The sequence below is a fragment of the Trachurus japonicus genome, chromosome 22 (assembly GCF_045865225.1).
Source record: "Trachurus japonicus isolate A0001 chromosome 22, Traja_1.0".
NCBI lineage: Eukaryota > Metazoa > Chordata > Actinopteri > Carangiformes > Carangidae > Trachurus > Trachurus japonicus.
In genome coordinates, this window is record NC_140928.1 from 6,082,188 (window position 1) to 6,102,182 (window position 19,995).

Consider the following 19,995-nt stretch of genomic DNA (forward strand, 5'->3'; position numbering starts at 1 on the left):
CAAACAGAAAAGCAGAGGGAGAACAGAGAGATAAGTGGAAAGGATGACGCGAGCAGAGAGGAAATCAGAGAAACGGAAACAAAGAGGGGGGAAAAACAAAAAAAGCACAGAGAGAGGGAGAGGGGGAGAGAGAGAGAGAGAGAGAGAGAGAGAGCTCAAATGGATTATTTACCTCAGTGGGATAAACAGGGAGGCATATAGGATGGAACGAATTTGAATGACAAGGCAACTGATTTCTCCTAATTGGTTTTGACTGTCTCTCTTTGAACTGCCGGTGCGCCGCGGCTCTGTTTCCAGGCAAACAAGTTATCTCTCACAATCTTGGAGTGCTGCTTAATTTCTCAGACAAATATCAAACCTCTCTCCACACTGGATTAGCTGCAATTTAATAAGATTTGCACTGCAACTGCTCACCAGGGGCTTTTTTTTTTTCTTTCGCAAACCCGGGCTTTAAAAGGTTCCTCTCTCTCTGCTCCACCTTTTTCATCTCAGAAGAAGAACACCCACGCACCAACCACCCACACATCCGCTCTCCTCCCACCTGCAGATCCACAAGGAGAAGGAGTTTAAATATTGTTTCTCTTCCGACTTGACCAAGGGAAGGAAACCAACCACAGGGGTTTAGATGGAGTTGGATATTTCTAATGCAAATCTGAATTTTGAGAGTTTTCTCCAAGCAAGAGAAGAATCTTGACATAAGGTACCATCACTTGATCTGAGAAAACTCTCCAGTGGAGCTCATTTGCATTGGAAACGAATGACACGATCTCGCCCTGCATTTCTTTTCCTCCTCCTCCTTCATACATACATACAATTATAGATAAAGATATAGATACTGATGTAAGGCAAACATTTTACAGATTTTAAAACTCTCCCGTTCTGGCACACTAAGTGGTTTCTGTCAAGACCTCCGGGACGATGAGCTCTCCACTTGAGTGGCAGATGCTTTCTCTCTATAACATCCACAAACATCCCAAACCCATAGCAACGAGTTCCTCGCCTCACTGTCTGTCTAGACGTTTATTGACAGCTTGCTGCTAGATTAGCTGACTCCTCTGAAAGGTTGAGAAGCCTCCTGCTGGGCACATGGCAGTCAAGCCGCTTTTTTTTCTTTTCTTTTTTTTTCTTTTTTTTTCCTCCTCCAGAATTTGCAGCAGGCTTCAGCTGTAAGGATGTAAACTTGTTGCAATGGCGCCGCGTCCCTTCTTTCTGTTTTATCGGATCATCTCTAGAACAACTGTGAGGTACAGTTGGAGTCAAACGGAGGCGGAGAAGCTTGGCAGTCCTGTCAGTCAGTCTGTCGGGGAGGGGAGAATGGAATTAGCGAGCTCCTGCCTTCATCGGGATACTTTCTTTCGCTCCACATCACTTGATTGAGCTGTGAGGGGATCAAAATTGATTAAGATTTAATTACTGAAACAACTCGTCACACAGAAAAGTCTCACCAAGTAGCCGGTGACGCAAATGCTCTTGGACATGCTTTCTGGGAGACTGTCATGCTGAGGATAACCAAATTCCTCTTGTTTAAAACTAATCCCTCTCACTTTGTATAGCTTTCAAAATACTGAGAGAGCAGTAAATAGTAGATTGGCTAATACATAAGAAAATGAAACCACCCCTAATCATCTTATTCCTCCCCGTCTGACAGGATATTCTTTATCAGCGTCCTCCAGCTCTTCAGTGTAGTTACATGTTGTTGACACTGGTGAAATATTCAAACTCAGGACTCCATGTTTTTACTGTATGACGGAGTATGTTCTTGTGCATCATTTTATAGACCAAGTTTGTTTGTGTGAATAAAGTTTGGCTGCACAGTGTGAGATTGACCCACTAATATGAGCTGTTTTTTTTTCTTGACCTCATTTATCATCTTATGTTGTCACTCTGAGGACATGATGTGTGTGTGTGTGTGCGCGCCTAAACTAGGCACATGGATGGATTAAATTACACTACATTATTATTAAGAGTGAGTCTAAGTGCTCGTTAACAGCTGGGAATATACCATCACTTACCGTCTTCGGGGGATTAAAGCTTGCATCAAATTAGTGCCACATGAAATGAGAGAACAGTAAACACATCGTCCTCCTCTCTGGCCCAGCTCTGACTAAATGTGACGCTTTGTTTTGACTGCAGCTCAAACACATCAGTGTAATTTTGAAAATTTCAGGATGTATTGGTGAGACACATCTACCCCCCCTCCAAGTTTCATCAAAATCCAGTCAGCGGTGTCAGATGTATACTATGTGACAGTATGAATACATGAATAATTTTGTCACACACACACACACACACACACACACACACACACACACACACACACACACACACACACACACACACACACACACACACACACACCTCACAGTTGGGTTTATGAATGTAATTTGAAAAATGCTGGAACGCACAAGTGAGATGCATCAAGTGTGATCGCTCCTGACAAGACTGTCATCTAAATATTAGATTCAGTTCAATTTAGATTATTTTATCAATAATTCAGCTGATCATAAAACCCCTTATTCATTCACTGCCTTGCTTTTTTTATTTATCTAAAGGAGCAGTCCACCTTTTTTTTTTTTTTTAACCCAGACTAGGGACCAAATGTTGGTCCCTGCTGCATCAATTCAATTCAAATCAATCTACAACTGAGCAAACATGAAGTCTGATTACTTAAAAGGATAGTTCACCCAAAATTCAAATTTCACTCATTATCTACTCACCCTCATGTCGACTAAGGACACTCTGAAACTTCTCTGAAACTTCTCCCAGCCCTTAGTCGACATGAGGGTGAGTAGATAATGAGTGCAATTTGAATTTTGGGTGAACTATCCCTTTAACTAAGCTAAAAAGTGACAAAACTCGTTTGGTTCCCTATTCTAACTCAACCTGAGGTCTTGTTGCGCATCTCAAACTTCAAACTCACACAGTCACTCAGTCACCTCCAACAGAAACGTTACAGCAGTTTAAAACCTCACCTTCACTACCTGACAGGCAAAAGTGCAGACAAACATCTTTCAAGGTTCCTGAAGCAACATTCATCATTTTATTTTATTTTTTTCATTTGCGGCTGTTCGTTTGTGCTCAACAATTCAATTTATTTCACTTGACTTTTTTTGTCGTTGTTTGTTTATTTGAGGTTGAGTTTCCTGAAATTGCTCAAAGCCAGTGGTTTGATGTTTACACGGACGAGTGTAGAAGCAGTAATCCACAGATCAGCTTCCTGCTTGGCTCACGCAGCACGACACTAACCCGTCCCCTGTCTATCTGTCTCGTCTTTCAGGAGTCCCACGTATGGCTCTGTCCATGGGAGGGAGGGACTGCCTGCGTGCCGGAGACACCTGTTCCAGCGACGACACCTGCAGCCCGCGACTGCGCACCCTCAGGCAGTGTGTGGCGGGGGACGGCAGTGTGAAGCTGGGGCCCGGGGCGCGAAACCAGTGTGAGAACGCCATGACGGCGCTGCTGTCCACCCCTCTGCACGGTTGCCAATGTAAACGAGGCATGAAGAAGGAGAAGAACTGCCTGAGCATCTACTGGAGTCTGCACCAGTCGGTGCTGCACGGTAAGAGGTGGGCGGGAGCAGGTACAGTATGTCACAGATGTAGGATTATCAAGTGTGTGCCGCCCATTACACATGAATTGCTGTAGGTATCCGCCTACAGGCAGCTCAACAGAAATAAAAAGAGTGATTATCGTGTCAAAAATAGTTCAAACTGTGACTCTGATTCCTTTTCTTTCAGCCCAGCTCATTGTATTTCATCACTTCTGTGCGTATTTCAGTAGCTTTGCACCAGTTCTCACACTTGGCCCCATTATTTTATGTACGGTTACGTTCAAATTTGAGCATTTAGCACATGCTGTTTTATTCAGAATAAATAAAAACTCGACCAACCAAGGAACAAACATCCTGCAAGTCACGTACCAACATAAAAGACGTGACATGGAGACATGTGAACTAGAGACCAGAGAGAGAGAATGCAACAAATATTCATTAGGTTCACTCTCAACACTTGGTAAACTCATGCATAGAGCAAGTTGGACAAAGGGCATGTGGTCTCCTTCCAGCTCCTTCAGTCACCTCATGCTGCTGCACATTAACGCGCTGATTGCCAGACTTGTGTTTTCACCTGAGAGAGCTGATGATTGGTTTTTGACCTCACATTACCTGCTGCTCCTGCTGTGTTTGTAATAATAGTTAGTTTACTTCAGAGTTGAACTTCTTGTGCATGAAGTAAAAGCAGGAGGAGCAGCTGAGTGAAGTGGTGCACCCTGCTTCACCGTATCACTGATTGCAGAGCTGTTTGAATACGTTGTAATTGGGTTTGTTTGGCAAAGCTGTGAACGCACCCCGAGGTCCCATTACATGTAGCAGGTGGGGTGTTTTACCGCTGACATTCTGGTTCAGGGTGGCACAGTGTGCAGTCACCAGCAATGTTGTACACAATACGTAGGTTCAAACTCCAGTTTCAGTGTGGCTTTTGCACATTCATTAATTACCGTAAGGATGAATTCACTTCCTATTATTAGTGAAGCAACTAAAGTGTGATAAATCTTAGTAAATTCAACTTTTGAATTGTACTGAGTTTTTCCTCAGTCGATGTGAGGGTCTAAGGGCAGAGGATGTTGTTGTGATGACATGTAAAGCCCTTTGAGACAAACTGTTTGTAAAAACGGGCTATACAAATAAAATTGCCTTGCCATTGCCTTACTTTTACCAATAAATCATTCAGCCTTTATTTGTATAGCAGTTTTCATGCCCACATCAGCTCAAAGTGCTTCACATGATAAAAACAAGGAACATATTGGGAGACACACATATCTTCACATACGCATACAATCATTTTAGATTGAACATTGGAGACATCGAGGAAAGATAAAATGAAGTAAAAAGATAATAGCCTAATAATAAATAAATAAATAATAAAATAAAATAAATTAAATTAAATGTTTTATAACGATACAAATAATAAGATTCAGTTAAAAGCCAGGCTAAAAAGGCAGGTCTTCAGTTTGCTTTTAAAAATGTCCAGATTCCCTGCTCTCCTCAAGTTATAGTCAAGTTTAATCTTGAATTTTCAGTGAGGATAATTGTATGCTTGGCTAATATTGACAATTTTATGATTAATCAGGCCCATAAGAAATGATTTCATACATACATGTAGTATGTTGCCAAGTATAGACTGCACTTTTACCAATACTCAATACATATGGGTGTCTGGTGTGATACGAGCGAGATCAACACTGGAAATGTCCGGGGAAAAGTATATTGCTTTGTGTCAGTGTTTTTAGAACATTAGTTCAGCAGTTGGAAAAAGAAGAAACAGAACAACATTATTTGTGGTTGCCATGGGAACAGAAACTAACCCCCCTCCTCTCTCTGTCTCTCTCCTCTTTGTTGGCAGGTCTGAACCTGGTGGAGAGCTACCCCTACGAACCAGAGGAGAGGGGCTCCGACTACGTCCGTCTGGCTTCCATTGCTGCAGGTTAGTCAACACAGTCTTCCATTGCTGCTGTTGCCTTCACTGACTCACTCTGAAGAAAAAAAGTTGTGTTGATACTCAAAAGGCTCCTTTTTCAAACCCCCAAAAAAAGGAGTAAGAAAGAAAACAGAGATGTTCTCCTGCGTCATTCTGACAGAGCAGACATAACAGGTGAATATGCAAAGTGTTTGATGAGTAACAGCTCACACTTTGCCTCTGTCTTGCCTCTCAGCCTGTGGGCAGGCCGCTGGGCTGCTATGTGCTGCTGTTAGCCCCCGAGGCACACATTAATTACCTATTTATTTTAATGCAGCTGGAAGCAGTGAAAGTGGAAGAAGGGGTGGAGACAGAGAGTGTGAAGGGAAAAGAGAGATAAAAGTCACAGTAAGACATGAGATGGAGAGTTAAGAGAGGAAATGGGAGACAGACCGAGATGGTTTGTTTGCTCAAACAACACTACAGTTTTTGCCTGTGGAGGTCTGGGAAGAGAGAGAGGGGGGGGGGGGGGCAGCTGCACACAAATGAGGAGTTACTGTTTTTCATGGACGAGGACAAAAGTCAAGTATTTTGTTTTCTCCGACAGCAGTTCTCGTCTGGATGCCTGAGGCCGAGAGAAAGAACTTGACGAACTGAAATAATGACGTAAATGAAGCGATTATTATGGAAGGCATTCAAGTCAATCAAAGGGAGGACGCTGCTTAATTTATACATTAAAAAACAATGTGATTAAGTAATTATAGGAGCTGTTCTGTTACGGTGTTTGTGGGAAATGGATTTCTACCTGTGGTTCACAGTATGCTGTCAGTTGATGTGTTTTACTGAGCACACTGAGAGCAGCGATGTTTATTATACTCATTATGGGAATTGATGTATCCTTATGATGTTAAAGTTGGACCAGGTAGTTTTGCACATTGGCAGCTCCTATAATGACAGAAGGGGGTCTGCGTCAGATGCACATTTCATAATTTCAGCTGGGATGTAATGCAAAGTGTCGTTAGTGAAGTGAGTGCAGATCTGAGATCTTGTGTCTCTACTCACCAGTGTTAATGTGCAGATCAGGCATCACACTAATTCTTCAAAACACAGCTTTACAATAGAGTTTATTCAACTTCAGGACATCTGAACTTTACATTCCATGCATCTGATCATGATTTATTGGTTATGATAGTCTGGTAAGACTTTATAATTACTTCACATTTAATTCATCATTTATAACACATTCCTCCTACATAGATGCTTATAATATGTAATTTATAAACTTCAAACTTCAAACTTTATTTATTTATATAGCACCTTTCATACATATAAAAACGCAACACAAAGTGCTTTACAATGTTAAAAGACCCGCCCCCCCACCCCACACACACACACACTCACTCCCACACATAAACGCACCCACACACACGCTAGCATACAGTTATACACTGTTATAAACATTTACAACAGTGTTATAAATGTTTAACCCTTGAATAATAACAGGTTTGTAATCAATATACAGTAATACTGAATTTATAAATGCTGAATCCATTATTATAAAGTATGAAAATACAATGATAAAAAGCTGAGTGTAGCCGATGGTATCTGGCCCACTGCATTGTGTTCGGTACGGACTGCCCCAGGTGGGGTTCGAACCCTCATCTCCCGCACGGTGGCCGACGATGCAAACCGTTTTGCCAAGAGGTCAATGACCACATGGCAGTCAGGTTTGTATGTCCTTGACGTGTGAGTGAGTGCACCCGGACCCTCCGTTACATGAGCTTATTAAACATAAGCTAAACACTAAAGTGTTACTGATAATCTTATGCCAAGGTCGTTTTGGAGATCTGAAAATACAACGACATCTAAAATATAATCTCAACAGAAAGCAGCAAACAGACGATCAAACTCGTTTTAAATAACAGGCAATGTTGTTTATCCTCTCGAAAAGACAGAATTGACACAAACAGTAAAATAATAACCCAAACATCTGCCGTGGATTCTCCAGCCCTGATCTAACGCTGACCTCCTGTTCCATCATTTGTCTTACAATGAAGTATCATCATCACCAGTGTTTCAGGAGTGTGACCTCAGGAGAGGTTTTCAGTTTTCACTCTTGCAAAATTGTTGCCGTGTTTACAAATGTGCAGTGTTTAATTACCCCACTGCTCAGGTCTGTGGCCCCTTCGCACTTCACCGTAGGTCTTTGCTGTTTTGTTTTTTCCAGCAGCAATTAACTAACGTAGTTCTCATAGAGCACAATGTTGTCATAACAGATAAACCAGGAGCAAAAGCTGTGAAAATAAGATCCCACGGAATAATAGGTTTGCATTCAAGGATCTTAGAGGAAATAATTCAACTCAGGATCTCTCTAAGCCTTTAGTATATAGGATATATAATGCTGTATTCATACGCCATTAGAATAGTAGTTGGTATAAAGACCATATAGTTGTTATAATACAAGTAACAATAACCACAGCGATGGCAGTAACAGCAATGGTGGAAGGCCAAAGGAAATTTGGTATTACTCACCAGATCATTACACAACATCATGTTGTTCAATGAGGCACGAGGCAGGAACTGAAAAGTTTTCTACTGCAACAAACTCTGAGTAAACAACATACCAAGGACAGTCCACACAACTGGAAATGAGAAAAACAGGAACACGATGCCTGTAACATCTGGCAAGAAAAACACAGACAGACAAAAATCCTGAACCTGAACAAACTATCAAATAAAAACCAAACACTACCAAGTCTGGAACTCAAGAACATCCAAGAATAGGAGAAGTGGAAGAGTGAACATCCATAACGCATCAACCTCAGAAGATGGCAGCAGCTGGTGAAGAGAAAGAAGCAGGAAGCGCCCTGTTGATGTTCAACACCGCGCAGAGGCACACAGGAAGAATACGACAATGAGAAAACAGCAGAGCTGAGAAACACTGAAGGAAAAGTCTGTTATATAGAACGGTAATCTCTCAGAAATCAACAAAGATCATCACTTCAAGGAATGAATCTAAATCCCCAACGAAGGCATCCGATACGTCAAGGACGAGATGACAAGACAGAGGAAAAATCAACCAGCTCATACACTCGGCCACTTCAGCCATCACACACACAATAGGACCAACACAACAACAACAACAACACAACAACAGCAATGGAAGAGAAACGTTAAGAAGGAGATTATGAGATTACTGCAAAGTCAAGTACCACTCCTGAGTGAGTGAGGGGGGGGAAGAGACTCCAACATCAAAGAGAGAAAGAGGAAACAAGTGGAACGAAAGCTCAAAGTCAGACCGAGGGACGATAAAGCAGCAGCTGAACAGATACTGAGGCAAGAGAAGAAGATACATAAACATGAACCACCCACTGTCTACGAAGCTGAGGAGTAAACTCCTGCCATATGATGACAGATGATTGACGATGATGAGTTCAAGTGTTAAAATCTGGATCCTGCAGCTCCAGAGTAAAGACACAGAGAGTTAAAGACTCAGCTCGTGACATTATGTAAGTGTTACCGTGACCAGCCGAAGTCACGGAGGAGGAATATGATTTAATAGGTGATTCAACAGCTCAGCGTATTTTATTTGAGCTATTAATTAATATTTAAATGAACACTTCCAAGACAAAGCAATAGGAGCACAGATGGTGTTTTCTATTTACAGGAATTTACATAAAATACCAGATGATACTCAAAGTTCTCTGTCGTGGTTTTTCAAATTGGGCTCAGTCCAGTGTTTATGTTTAGATGCTGAGATGTTAGAGGACGGATGGAGAAAGAAGAGGCTGTCTATTTAATGTGCACCAACCAAAAAAAAAAAAAGCAGCATATAGTAGTACACACAGCCATCTCTCCTGTGTATATCCACTCTGTAGCATAAAGCAGACACACACTCCCCCACAGCAGAGCCCAGCGTACACTACACTACAGCTCCTCTCCAGCTTCCTTCATTTCCATGGATCTTCCCACCACTTCTCAAAGCCACTGTGAGTCTCTGCAGTGCACTGGGGTGGTGATATCAGCTCAGCACCATTCATGATTTCCCAGAAAATCGTCAGGCACGTGGTAGCATTCACCCCCGTCTCCATAACCAATTCGTTTTCTATGGGCTTGTTGTGCATAATTGAGCGAGATCGCAGATTAGGGAAATGGGATAAACTCCTCACCTGTTTGTGGGAGACAGTGGGTGAACCTAAGTGGGATTAATTGCACACAAAAACCAAGAGGGGAGAGAAAAAAAAAAACACGAAACTGCTCCAATTTAGTAGCTGTCCCCTTTAACATGCTTTATCATATGTTTTGTGACCTTATGCATAAGCTGCTTATTAAAATGACACCACTCGTTTCAGGCTGCTTTGAATTACAGCTATATCAGACCTGCACTGTACAACCTCCTCGTAAATTCCACTCCAGTGACTCCGGGGGAGGTCAGAGTTGACATCCATGCCATGCATCTCGACAAGCAGACTGCCAAAACAACAAAGACGTGATTAATGGATGTTTTTCCGCCCTTATAGCATCTCTCCCTCAAATAGAGTAATGACCCTTTTCAGAGATGTAAGCCGTCGCCACAGCTCATCATATTTTGAGGAGTATTCAAACAACACACAGTTCTTCACCCGCTGACAATTAATCAGGTAACTAAAGTCAAGTCAGTGGTATTAAGAAAGTGCCTCTGTTAAAGCACATTAGACGTTCTGCACCGAGAAATAAGCTTTTTAATGCATCATTAGCTTCTATTAGTGGTTGAAATTGTTTTTCCACCGAGTAAGATTTTCTACTTCATGCACCACGGTTGTAAGGCAAATACCAACAGTTTTGTTTTCGCCGGGTCTCCGGTGCAGCGGGGAGGTCAACAGGCTCTGTGAAGCAATGACGAATTGAACTTCAGCGTCAGAAACGATGCAATGACTGAGGGTGAAGCGCGGCGATTCACACTGGAGCGTGTTTATTAGATCGGGTGTCGTCGTTCTGCTGCAAAGTGCAACATGTCAAGGGACTGGTGTGTAGAAAATACTGCAGAGTCTGCAGTATTTTCCCCATATGACTGTGACCACCACCCTCCCAGACTCTGAAAGGATCTGTTGAGAATCAAAGTGGCTCTGAAGCGTTTGCAGCTGGTTCCACTGGAGAAGCTGCAAACAATACCAAAGACAATCAGTGTTATGGCCAAGAGACTGTATTAAAAGACAGTACAAAATGTCCACATTAACAAATCTTTCTGATCTGGTTTCTATTGATGAAAAGGCAACAGCAGTGTAGTACGTGTTTGGAACGCGTATATGAGCTACACCAGTGTTTTTCAACCTTGGGGTCGGGACCCCACGTGGGGTCGCCTGGAATTCAAATGGGGTCGCCTGAAATGTCTAGTAATTGATAAAAATAAAAAAAATTGTGATAAAAATATTTTTTTAACTAATTATTATTCTTTTAGAATTATTATTAAAAACACCACACACAATTTTTAACAACTGTATTCTATACTTTCACTTTCTCGAGTATAAATCAAATTCAAATAAAATGGCAAAGGCAATTTTCCACCATGGTTGACAATAAAGATTAATTGTATTGTATTGTATTGTATTGTTAAATGCAGCATATAAAAATATCTGAGCTGGCGCTTCTTGATTGGCGGTGGGGTCACCAGAAATTTGTGATGTTACAATGGGTCACAAGCCAAAAAAGATTGGGAACCACTGTGCTATACACATGTAATGATGTAGAAAAGCACATATAAAACTAATTATTTTAATTAGAGTTATATTTGAATCAATCTTTACTGCCCTCCATAATAGCGGTGGTTCATTAAGAACCCTAACCTCAGCCACCACTTCACCTCCTGCTGCTCCTTGTTAACCAAATTGCTCTGAGCGCACATTAGTGACTGAAGGTGACGCAGTTGAGTTTTTTATTTGGATCAGCATGGGTGGAAAATAAGTGGACAACAATCAAAGAGATTTTTAGCAAGAAAATGACCTGGCTTTAAAAAAGAAATTAGTTTTGAAAAGAGATGACCCTGACATGTTTCCACGAGAAGCAAAATACCAAGTCTGCAGTGTCTGACAGATTCACAGTGAAGTTGATATAACACTCAATGACATCTGTATCCACCTTCCTCAAATGGATGGATAAAGGTGAGCTGGTGGGTATATCTTATCATAAGAGTCAATAATAGAGAAAAATATTCAAATAAATCCCAGTTTTTTACAAATACCGGATTTTCATTTTAGTCTCAAAGGCAGTACTTTAACCCCAGCTGCCTTATTTTCAGATTCAGCGCGGTGGTGTTCTGGAGCCTAGAACAGCAAAAATCTGTCACCGTCTGGAAACGCTCAGAGGCTGCACAGTAGATTTAACATTTTGATATGCGATGATGAATATTACAAAACGAGGTCTGTGCCTGGAAAACAAGCCGGAGCCGGAGCGTGAGTGCAGCGAGCCTCCAGTGGCTCCAGTGAGGAGCAGCTCAGGACTGTGGCTGTACTGGGGCAGCTCAGAGGTGTAAATGTGTGTGAGGCATTAATGTGAAGTGAGCGGGGTGTTCCTGGAGAAGAGCATGCATGCTCAGCAAGTCTCCTCTGAATAAATAATGGCTTTGAAAAAAAATACAATGACAAGAAATTCACATGAAAGCGTATGTGCATATTCAGTTTCCCACGCATCTGGCCACTGGATGCAATTTGTCATCCACCCTGCAGTTTCCGTCAGGTCCCCCCCCCCATTCCTACGCCCGCCTCCCCCCTCGGCTGCTTAGCAGTTAAGTTGGGAATAACCTATGCTTTGTGATGGGTTGTTAGCTTGCTCTCCAAGGCCATTCATATTTTATGTGACAGCTTGGCGAGAGCCGAACTCACCAGGAGACACAACTACAGGCAGTTTACAAATTAATGAGCGGCTCTATCTGCCAGAGAAGCTGAGTGTCATCATGGCTGTATTGACTGGGAGGTCACTCGGGGAAAAAAAATGCATGATGATGGATTGGGAAATAATGCGGCCCCAAAAAAAAAGAGATGGTTATGAAAGGGGCTTTCCAGTGCCTTCACAAAGGTGGCTCATTACCGCATAGTCAGAGAGACAACGGGCACAGAGGGAGGCAGAGATGGACAAAGTCGAGGAGGAATGGATGGAGGAGACGGGAGTAAAGACAGATGGGATGGGGGTGATGGCAGCCCTGAGAGCAGCAGACCCACAGCGAGGGGAAGGAGGGACCCAGGTGAGTCAGGGATGGACCCACATGTAGCGAGGGAGTGTTGAAAAAAGACGGATAGATGGATGAAGGGGGAAAGCAGCAGTAATTACAGGCCTTGTTGTGCGGTTGCAGCGATGGAGGAGCCGCTTTTTCAGTTCTGCCACTCTGCATTAACCCAGCAGAATGAAATATTCAGCCATTAGGCCTCAGCTGAAACACATCCAGTGCTCGGGCTCATGCAACATTTAAACAGCATTCATGTTCTATTCATTACAAGGGGGCCTATTACATATAATCATCATTTTGGTTTAGTTTGTACTTTAAGAGACACACTTCTGTTTTTATCTGTAAGTGCAGCACTGCATGTGAGTGTAGAGGTGAGAGAGGCAAGTCAATACCGACTCCAATTAGGCCTTGAAATCATTGGTAAACATTGCCTGGGATTTGATGTTCTCCAACCACACAGAGTGATGAAATGCTTTCTGCTTCCCGTTTGTTTCTCCTTCCCAGAGTCTGAAGTGACGACGGTGAACCGCTGCCTGGATGCCGCCAAGGCGTGTAACATAGATGAGACGTGTCAGAAGCTGCGTACCGAGTACGTCTCGTCCTGCATCCAGCCGTCGGCCCGCTCGGGGCCATGTAACCGACCAAAGTGCAACAAGGCGTTGAGGAAGTTCTTTGACCGCGTGCCCCCCGACTACACCCACGAGCTGCTGTTCTGTCCGTGCACCGACACGGCCTGCGCAGAGCGCCGGAGGCAAACCATTGTGCCGTCCTGCTCCTACGAAGACAAGGACAAGCCCAACTGCCTCGCTCAGCTGCGGATCTGCAAGGGCGACTACGTGTGCAGGTAAATAGGGAACTGTTGTCTTACATGCTGCCGGTTGCCAAGAACATTTTACACTTAATTTCCTGAGTTGGCATCTCTCGACCCACTGAACTGACAATATGCAGTATCCATGTTAGAGCCCGGCTACTACAAGTCACATCACATTAATGTCGAACCTTTCACAGAGCATATGGTAGTTATTAGGTATCTGCTGCTCTGTGTTCTTGTTTGGTCTTCACACAGAATAAAACTGAATTTGCAGCAACTTGACACTAAGAAATTGGTGAGTCTAGACAGCAAGCGCAGATTGATTTGGAAAGTCCTGGTGCGTTCAAATGCTGCTGTGAAGCTCTGATGTCCAAGATTTGAAGCTGAGTTAAATGTTTTTTGACGGAGGCAGAAAGGAGACTCCCATATAAATGGAGAAACAAGCTTTGATACACTATATGAGCTGATGGAGTTCTTGTGTTTAACTTGTTAGCAAACACTTGCCTGAGGTTACTGACACATCCAGCATCTTGTTTGATCTGCCAACTCCTGAGAAACCCATCTCGGTCTCTTTGTCTTGTTAGATGTTTGAGCAGCTTCACCAGCCACTTGTTTACTTTGGCTCTGTGCCGTATTAACACCGGACAGATATTCTGCAATTGGTTTGTGCGAGTTGGAGGGGAAGTCTGTGAGACCTGGAGCCGCTAATGTTACCACTTAACTCTGTTTGCATATAAAAGCAGACTTGGCGGAAATTAGCATTCATTTGATATCACGTTTGTGTCCACCTGATGAATGAGTTTCTCAGACTCTCCTTTTACTTCTCTTTTGGTCTCCGGAGACAAACAGCTCACTTTTAACTGCTAAATGTTCGTTTTCCCAGCACCCAGTGGGCGTGTAATGTACGGTCAGTTTATTTATTTATTTTTCATTTTGCTGAAAACAGCTGTCCGCTGCTGGAAACAGGATTGATGAGAGAAATGAGACTAAACTGCAACATTATGGTGCTATAAAACCTAGAGACACTAAAAGGTTTTGCTGAGCTATAGATTTAGGTGTAATAATTCTCTGTATGAGCTTGCACCCACTTTACATAAACGCAGTTGATTCAATCTTAATGTATAATAAACACGGATTAATGCAGCTTCATGATCTGCAACTGAATGGCAAAAATTATATGGCAAACTCGGCTCATTTCAAAATAAAACACCATAATTAGTGGACTGGCTGAAATGTTGAGACAAAAATTTACATGCTAATTTGCACCACTGACCGATAACAATCTATGCTGACACCGCTGACCTTTGACTGCATGGAGACTCTGAAACAGAGGGAGCTGCTGCAGCCGAGCCGTCTTCAGCAGCCCGTATTTGTTTGGGGTCCATGCCTATGTTCCCACAGCCCTATGTTCCCACAGCTCTATGTTCCCACATTTCTAAGATTTTTCTCAAAATGAGTCCCTAACGTGTCTAACCCTAACCCTAACCGCCTGTGTCTAAATTGCACCAACTGACAGGAGGCTAGTCAATGCGAGGCCTCTGTGCTACTTGCTACTGTATACTGGATAAAAGGTTGGGTATAATTAGCTACCAAATAGGGAGAAAGGGGATGAAATTTATTGCAAATTCATGAAAAAGGATATGTGAGAACATAGGGCCTAATTTTGAAAATTATTCTTAGAATGTGGGAACATAGGGCCTAATTTTGAGAAAAAATATTATATGTGGGAACATAGGGCTGTGGGAACATAGCGATGACCCCATTTGTTTAAAGGGACAACGAGGAGTTTTGGAAAGCGAAGTGTTTTCACACTACATTTACCATGAGCCTCCGCACGCACGGTGAAATTCTTGGACCGGCGCCAGACCAACATCTTGCCAAGAATGTTTTCATTCATCAAGAATTAAAGTCAGAGGTTCAAAGACGATCACATACCGTCGTTGTTTCCACCATACACGGCGATTAGGCGGCGTTATTCTCATGACTCGCCAGGCAGCGTCCGCGAAACCGAAAGTAAGGAAACGCTGGTTGGCTCGCCCAGCATTTCCGCCACCACTAATAATAACAAAATAACGATAGAGACAAAACGATATATTTATCGAAAATGGACCCATTAACAAGTGTGGGTAACGTAGATTCATCCACATTAATATGAGACTTTTTTATTGTCGCGGAATTTTTCGTTCTGCCGATGGAGAAACTCCTTGTTGTCCCTTTAAACCAGTTTTCAGAGTAAAAGAATTGAAAAATACTGCACAAAAGAGACATTAATAAGAGACATGAGTTAATTATAGAAAATTTGTCGTTCCTGCCCTGTTAGCAGCTAAGCTACATACAGTAGCTTATTTACTGCCAGCTAGCTTAGAGAGCCAGTAGCTGCGTCCTGCTGCCATATTCCCTGCTGTTAGCATTTAAGAGTTCATTCACCCTGAGGTGTTTATGCTCAAGTGCATATATTGAAACTTTACAGCAGCACATGAACGCACCGAGCAAAGAGGCTTCCAATTAAACTACTGTCAACTTTAACTTGGATTATTAAAAGGAGAGAGATGCTGACAGACAGACACTGGATTACTCGCTCAGGAAAAGCTGCAGCGAGCTGATTTTGATGAGTGAAAACAACGTGTGGCGCTATCTCCACCACCGCTGTCTTCAATGTGAAGTGCTTTGTCCCTCAGGACAATAAATGGCATTGTGTATCTTGGTAGATAGGTCTGGCTGGTATGATATGTTCATTTGAATTTAATTAGTGAGCTATGTTTAATTAATTCAATTGTTATACTCATTAACTGTGTTTAATTAGTTCAATTAAATTCTGTATTCGTTTTCTAGGAGAAGCAGCCACGCAACAAGCAGCCACGTGAAATAGTCATTATGAGAGCAGCCATTATCACTTGGGATTCACACATGGCTTTGCTGCCAAAGTGCTGAGAAAACATGTATTAACATACAGCCAAGACATCATCAGGCTCAGAGAGTGCTTTGCAGAAAACGGACCCTATTAGGGTCATCTTCAAATGATCTGAATAAGCATATTTATTCTGAGCTAAGTCCCTGTGTACACTGATGAAAACAAAGATTTCTCCCCATTTTAAACTGACTGTAAACATCCAGTCTTATGAAGTCATTAAAATGCAGAGGGTGTATTTCTCTCTGTCACTGGAGACTGAAAACATGGAGTTCTGAGACCCATCCAGTCAGCCTCCTCTCTCTGACAGCAAATGGTCGCCAGCATTTAATCTAGTTCCTCTTCAAATGTCAGGAAGACAAAGGGCTTCATCTGTCACGGCTATCGATCAGGCATTATTCTCCCCCCGCTGTCCCGATGGATGGTGCGTCTCAAGGCTTCTGCGCAGCCCACCAATCCCGCACCAGTCAGCTGGCATTAACTGGAAGCCTGCAGAGGATGCCTTCACTTAGCACAAAGCCTATGAGTTTTACGCACATCCTCACAATGACATGACAAACGAGGGGAGAGTGGGGAGTTGTGGTGCCCTGAGGGAATCCTGTTGAAAATGCCAGTCGACGGGGGCCGATGATGCGATATGATGGCCGCGATAGCCTTGTATGATGATGACGATGATGAGGCTGGATGTCTGGGCGGGCAGGCGGGAAAAAGGTGAAGGAGTGAAGGCAGAGCGGCCGTGGGAGGAAATATTTATGTGGAAGATCCATATTTGTCTAATCTCCTCGTGGCCAGGCCTGCCAGACAGCACCCACGGTATTTAGAGAGCAGAGCCAAGGCCTATCTCTGCCCCTCATTGACTCTTTACAGCCTGGCAGCCTGCCAGAAGACGACAGGCAGGGGGGGGAAGGAGGGAAAAAGAGGGATGAATGTCACCAAGGGTGACTGGAGTGGGACTGAGGCGCTGCAGAGCGGGAGATCTTAAAGGACGGAGGGAGTTAATGTAGAAGAGCATGGCTAGGCAGATGAGCATGGTGGGTTTCAGATGCTCTACCTGTCGTTGAGAGAGAAGCACCCGTGCTGGCCGGCCATCAGTGACAAGATGTGTGCATCAGCCAAGCACGAGTAAATGATGGATGGCATGTTATTGCTCCCACAGGTCTCGCTGGGCACAGTTCCAGTATGATTGCCAACCCTCCGAGCAGAGCGCCAGCGGCTGCAAGCAGGAGAACTACGGAGCATGTCTACTTGCGTACACCGGCCTGATAGGTAAGAACTAAATCTTTCTGTGCCAGCCCCGGCTCGCCCGCCTCCTGTGATGGATCGGGAACAAAAAGGTTTTAGAGGGAGGAAGGTGGAGGAGCAGACGAGTGCGCCGAACAGGGCTGAAAAGAATGAATCAAGGATTGTGATGAGAAGTGCGGTTCAATGATCGATGGAGCGCTGATTAATGTGGCTGCAGCGTGCACAGCCAAGTCGTTGGCATTATAAGTAGTGCAATTACAACTATTGACCGCTGTTTTGAGAGAATTATCCCTGATGTGACGATGAGTGGGAGCGGGCAGAGGCGTAGAACGAGGCTGATTGTGACTGTGCTTCAGATAGAAACTTAACAAAAGATCACATAATGTACAAAAGGTTGGTAAAAACCACTCGTGCTAAACATGTCATTATGGGACAACAATAGGCTACATGTACAAAACTGCACTGCTGCAAAGGGGGAGAAAGAGGAGCTGGTTTGTGAGGGACAGAAGAAGATAGAGACAGAAAGCTGTGCGGCAGTGATTGGCCGTTTTCTAGACAACTGAAGTAGAAGTAGGACTCTGAGGTGTTGTTGTTGTTTGGAAGCCTGGGACCCAGAAAATCGATGGAGGTAAATCAGAACTTTTTCGCCACACTGCCTCAAAGTGAAGCAATTTTATTTCCCACCTCCCTTAAAAATACAAGCTACAAGGCTATATTACCCTACCCAGTGAATGACTTCCCAATCATTTCCTGCTGAAAAGCTCCAAAGGCAGAAAAGAATGAAAAGAATACATCTGAGAGACCTCTGTGATGGCGCCCGGACTTTGCACCGGAGGCCGCTGCCGCTTATCAAAGCTGAACCGGAGCCGCCTGCCCCGGCAGATATGCATGCGAGAGAAGCAGGAAACTAAAAGGAAAGCAACTGTACTGCGAGGATCACATAGGGCTCAGTGAGAGATCAACAGGAGGATAGTGTGTATATACTGTAAGCAAGCAGCTCTGTCTCTTTCTATCTAGATCACATTTCAGGTAATTGCAAGTCACAAGAGATCAGAGTTTTTTTTTCTTCAGCTCGTTTCCAACATCTACTCCTTTAAAACATTAAATACACACTGTCTGACTTTGTTGGCTCAGTTATGTTGAGCTGTTATGAGAAAATGTGATTGAACCAGTCGACATTTGATCACCAGGCTGCCTGCCTAACTAACCTGCCAGTCTGTGTCTCCGTCTTTATGCACGTCGCTTTCATCCATTTAGCTTTTCAAATTCCTCTCACTTTCTCTCTCGGTGAATGCATTTACATGCGCACTAATAAGTCAGTCTTAACCTGATTAGGGCAACACTGGGACGATAGAAATTGCCACGTGTAAAGGCCTTTATTTGATTATCGTAATCAGTTTGAGGTCATAATCAGGCTAAGCTTAACAAGATTAAATCAGCCAGACTCCTGCCCCAACCTTCTCAGGGACCTTAAAACCTCCCAATCAAACTTCCATCTTGCTTTTCTTTCAAAGCTGCACCTTTTATGAAACGATTACAAGATGAACATTTGCTCTAAATGACACAGGGCCACAGGCCGAGGAGCTGGATTAACAACGAATATTCAGATAGCTTCCTGTTTATGTGAGCTCATGGTTAGATTCAGTGTTGTGTTGCTTCCCTTCTACAGGAAGCACAATAACTCCCAACTACCTTGACAACTCCACATCCAACGTGGGACCCTGGTGCTCCTGCACAGCGAGCGGCAACCAGAGGGAACAATGCAACGACTTCCTGACTTTTTTCCACGACAACGTCTGCCTGAGTGAGTACCACCGGTAACAGGGAGAGACCCACACCACCACCACCCACCTGGCAGCACAGCACAGTAGCAACACTGGCAAAGAGCCGGGACAAATGTGAGGATTGAATGAGTCGTAACTTGTGAGTAGAATAAACAAGGACACATGGTGCAAATAAATAACTCCCACCAGTCACTGTCCTGAACCCACTGACTGAAAGATTTTTACAATGGTTGGTTTTAGAGAGTGGAAAGACGTGGAAACCGGTGCTGGTAGGTGTGTTTTTGACCTTCAGACAGAGCCTGGCTAGTCGTTAGCCCATGGATGCTAAATATAATGTAATATAACTGCTAGTGGTGTGCCAAAAAATCGATTCACATAAGAATCGCAATTATCATTTAATACGATTCAGAATCGATATAAAATGTCCCAAAATCGATTTAAAAAAATTAAAAAATGATACAGATCTGCTGGCTGTCGACCTCCATTTCCTTAGAATTTAAAAGGCAGCATGTTTAACTGCACTATTTTTTTTAATAAAGAGGCACTTTTAATTTTGTCACTTATTAAGCAATATGTGATATTGCTTTTATGCAACAGTT

At 43.3% G+C, this 19,995-nt stretch overlaps 1 protein-coding gene across 1 annotated transcript in view; it reads left to right on the plus strand.

Annotated features, from left to right (window-relative positions):
• Positions 1 to 19,995, plus strand: part of gfra4a (GDNF family receptor alpha 4a) — a 147,650-nt gene that overhangs the window by 108,487 nt on the left and 19,168 nt on the right. The window contains exons 2-6 of the mRNA XM_085767547.1: positions 3,278 to 3,559; positions 5,400 to 5,480; positions 13,156 to 13,495; positions 17,527 to 17,636; positions 19,282 to 19,416. Of these exons, the coding sequence (XP_085623673.1) occupies positions 3,278 to 3,559; positions 5,400 to 5,480; positions 13,156 to 13,495; positions 17,527 to 17,636; positions 19,282 to 19,416 (948 nt within the window). The remainder of the gene's footprint in view (positions 1 to 3,277; positions 3,560 to 5,399; positions 5,481 to 13,155; positions 13,496 to 17,526; positions 17,637 to 19,281; positions 19,417 to 19,995) is intronic.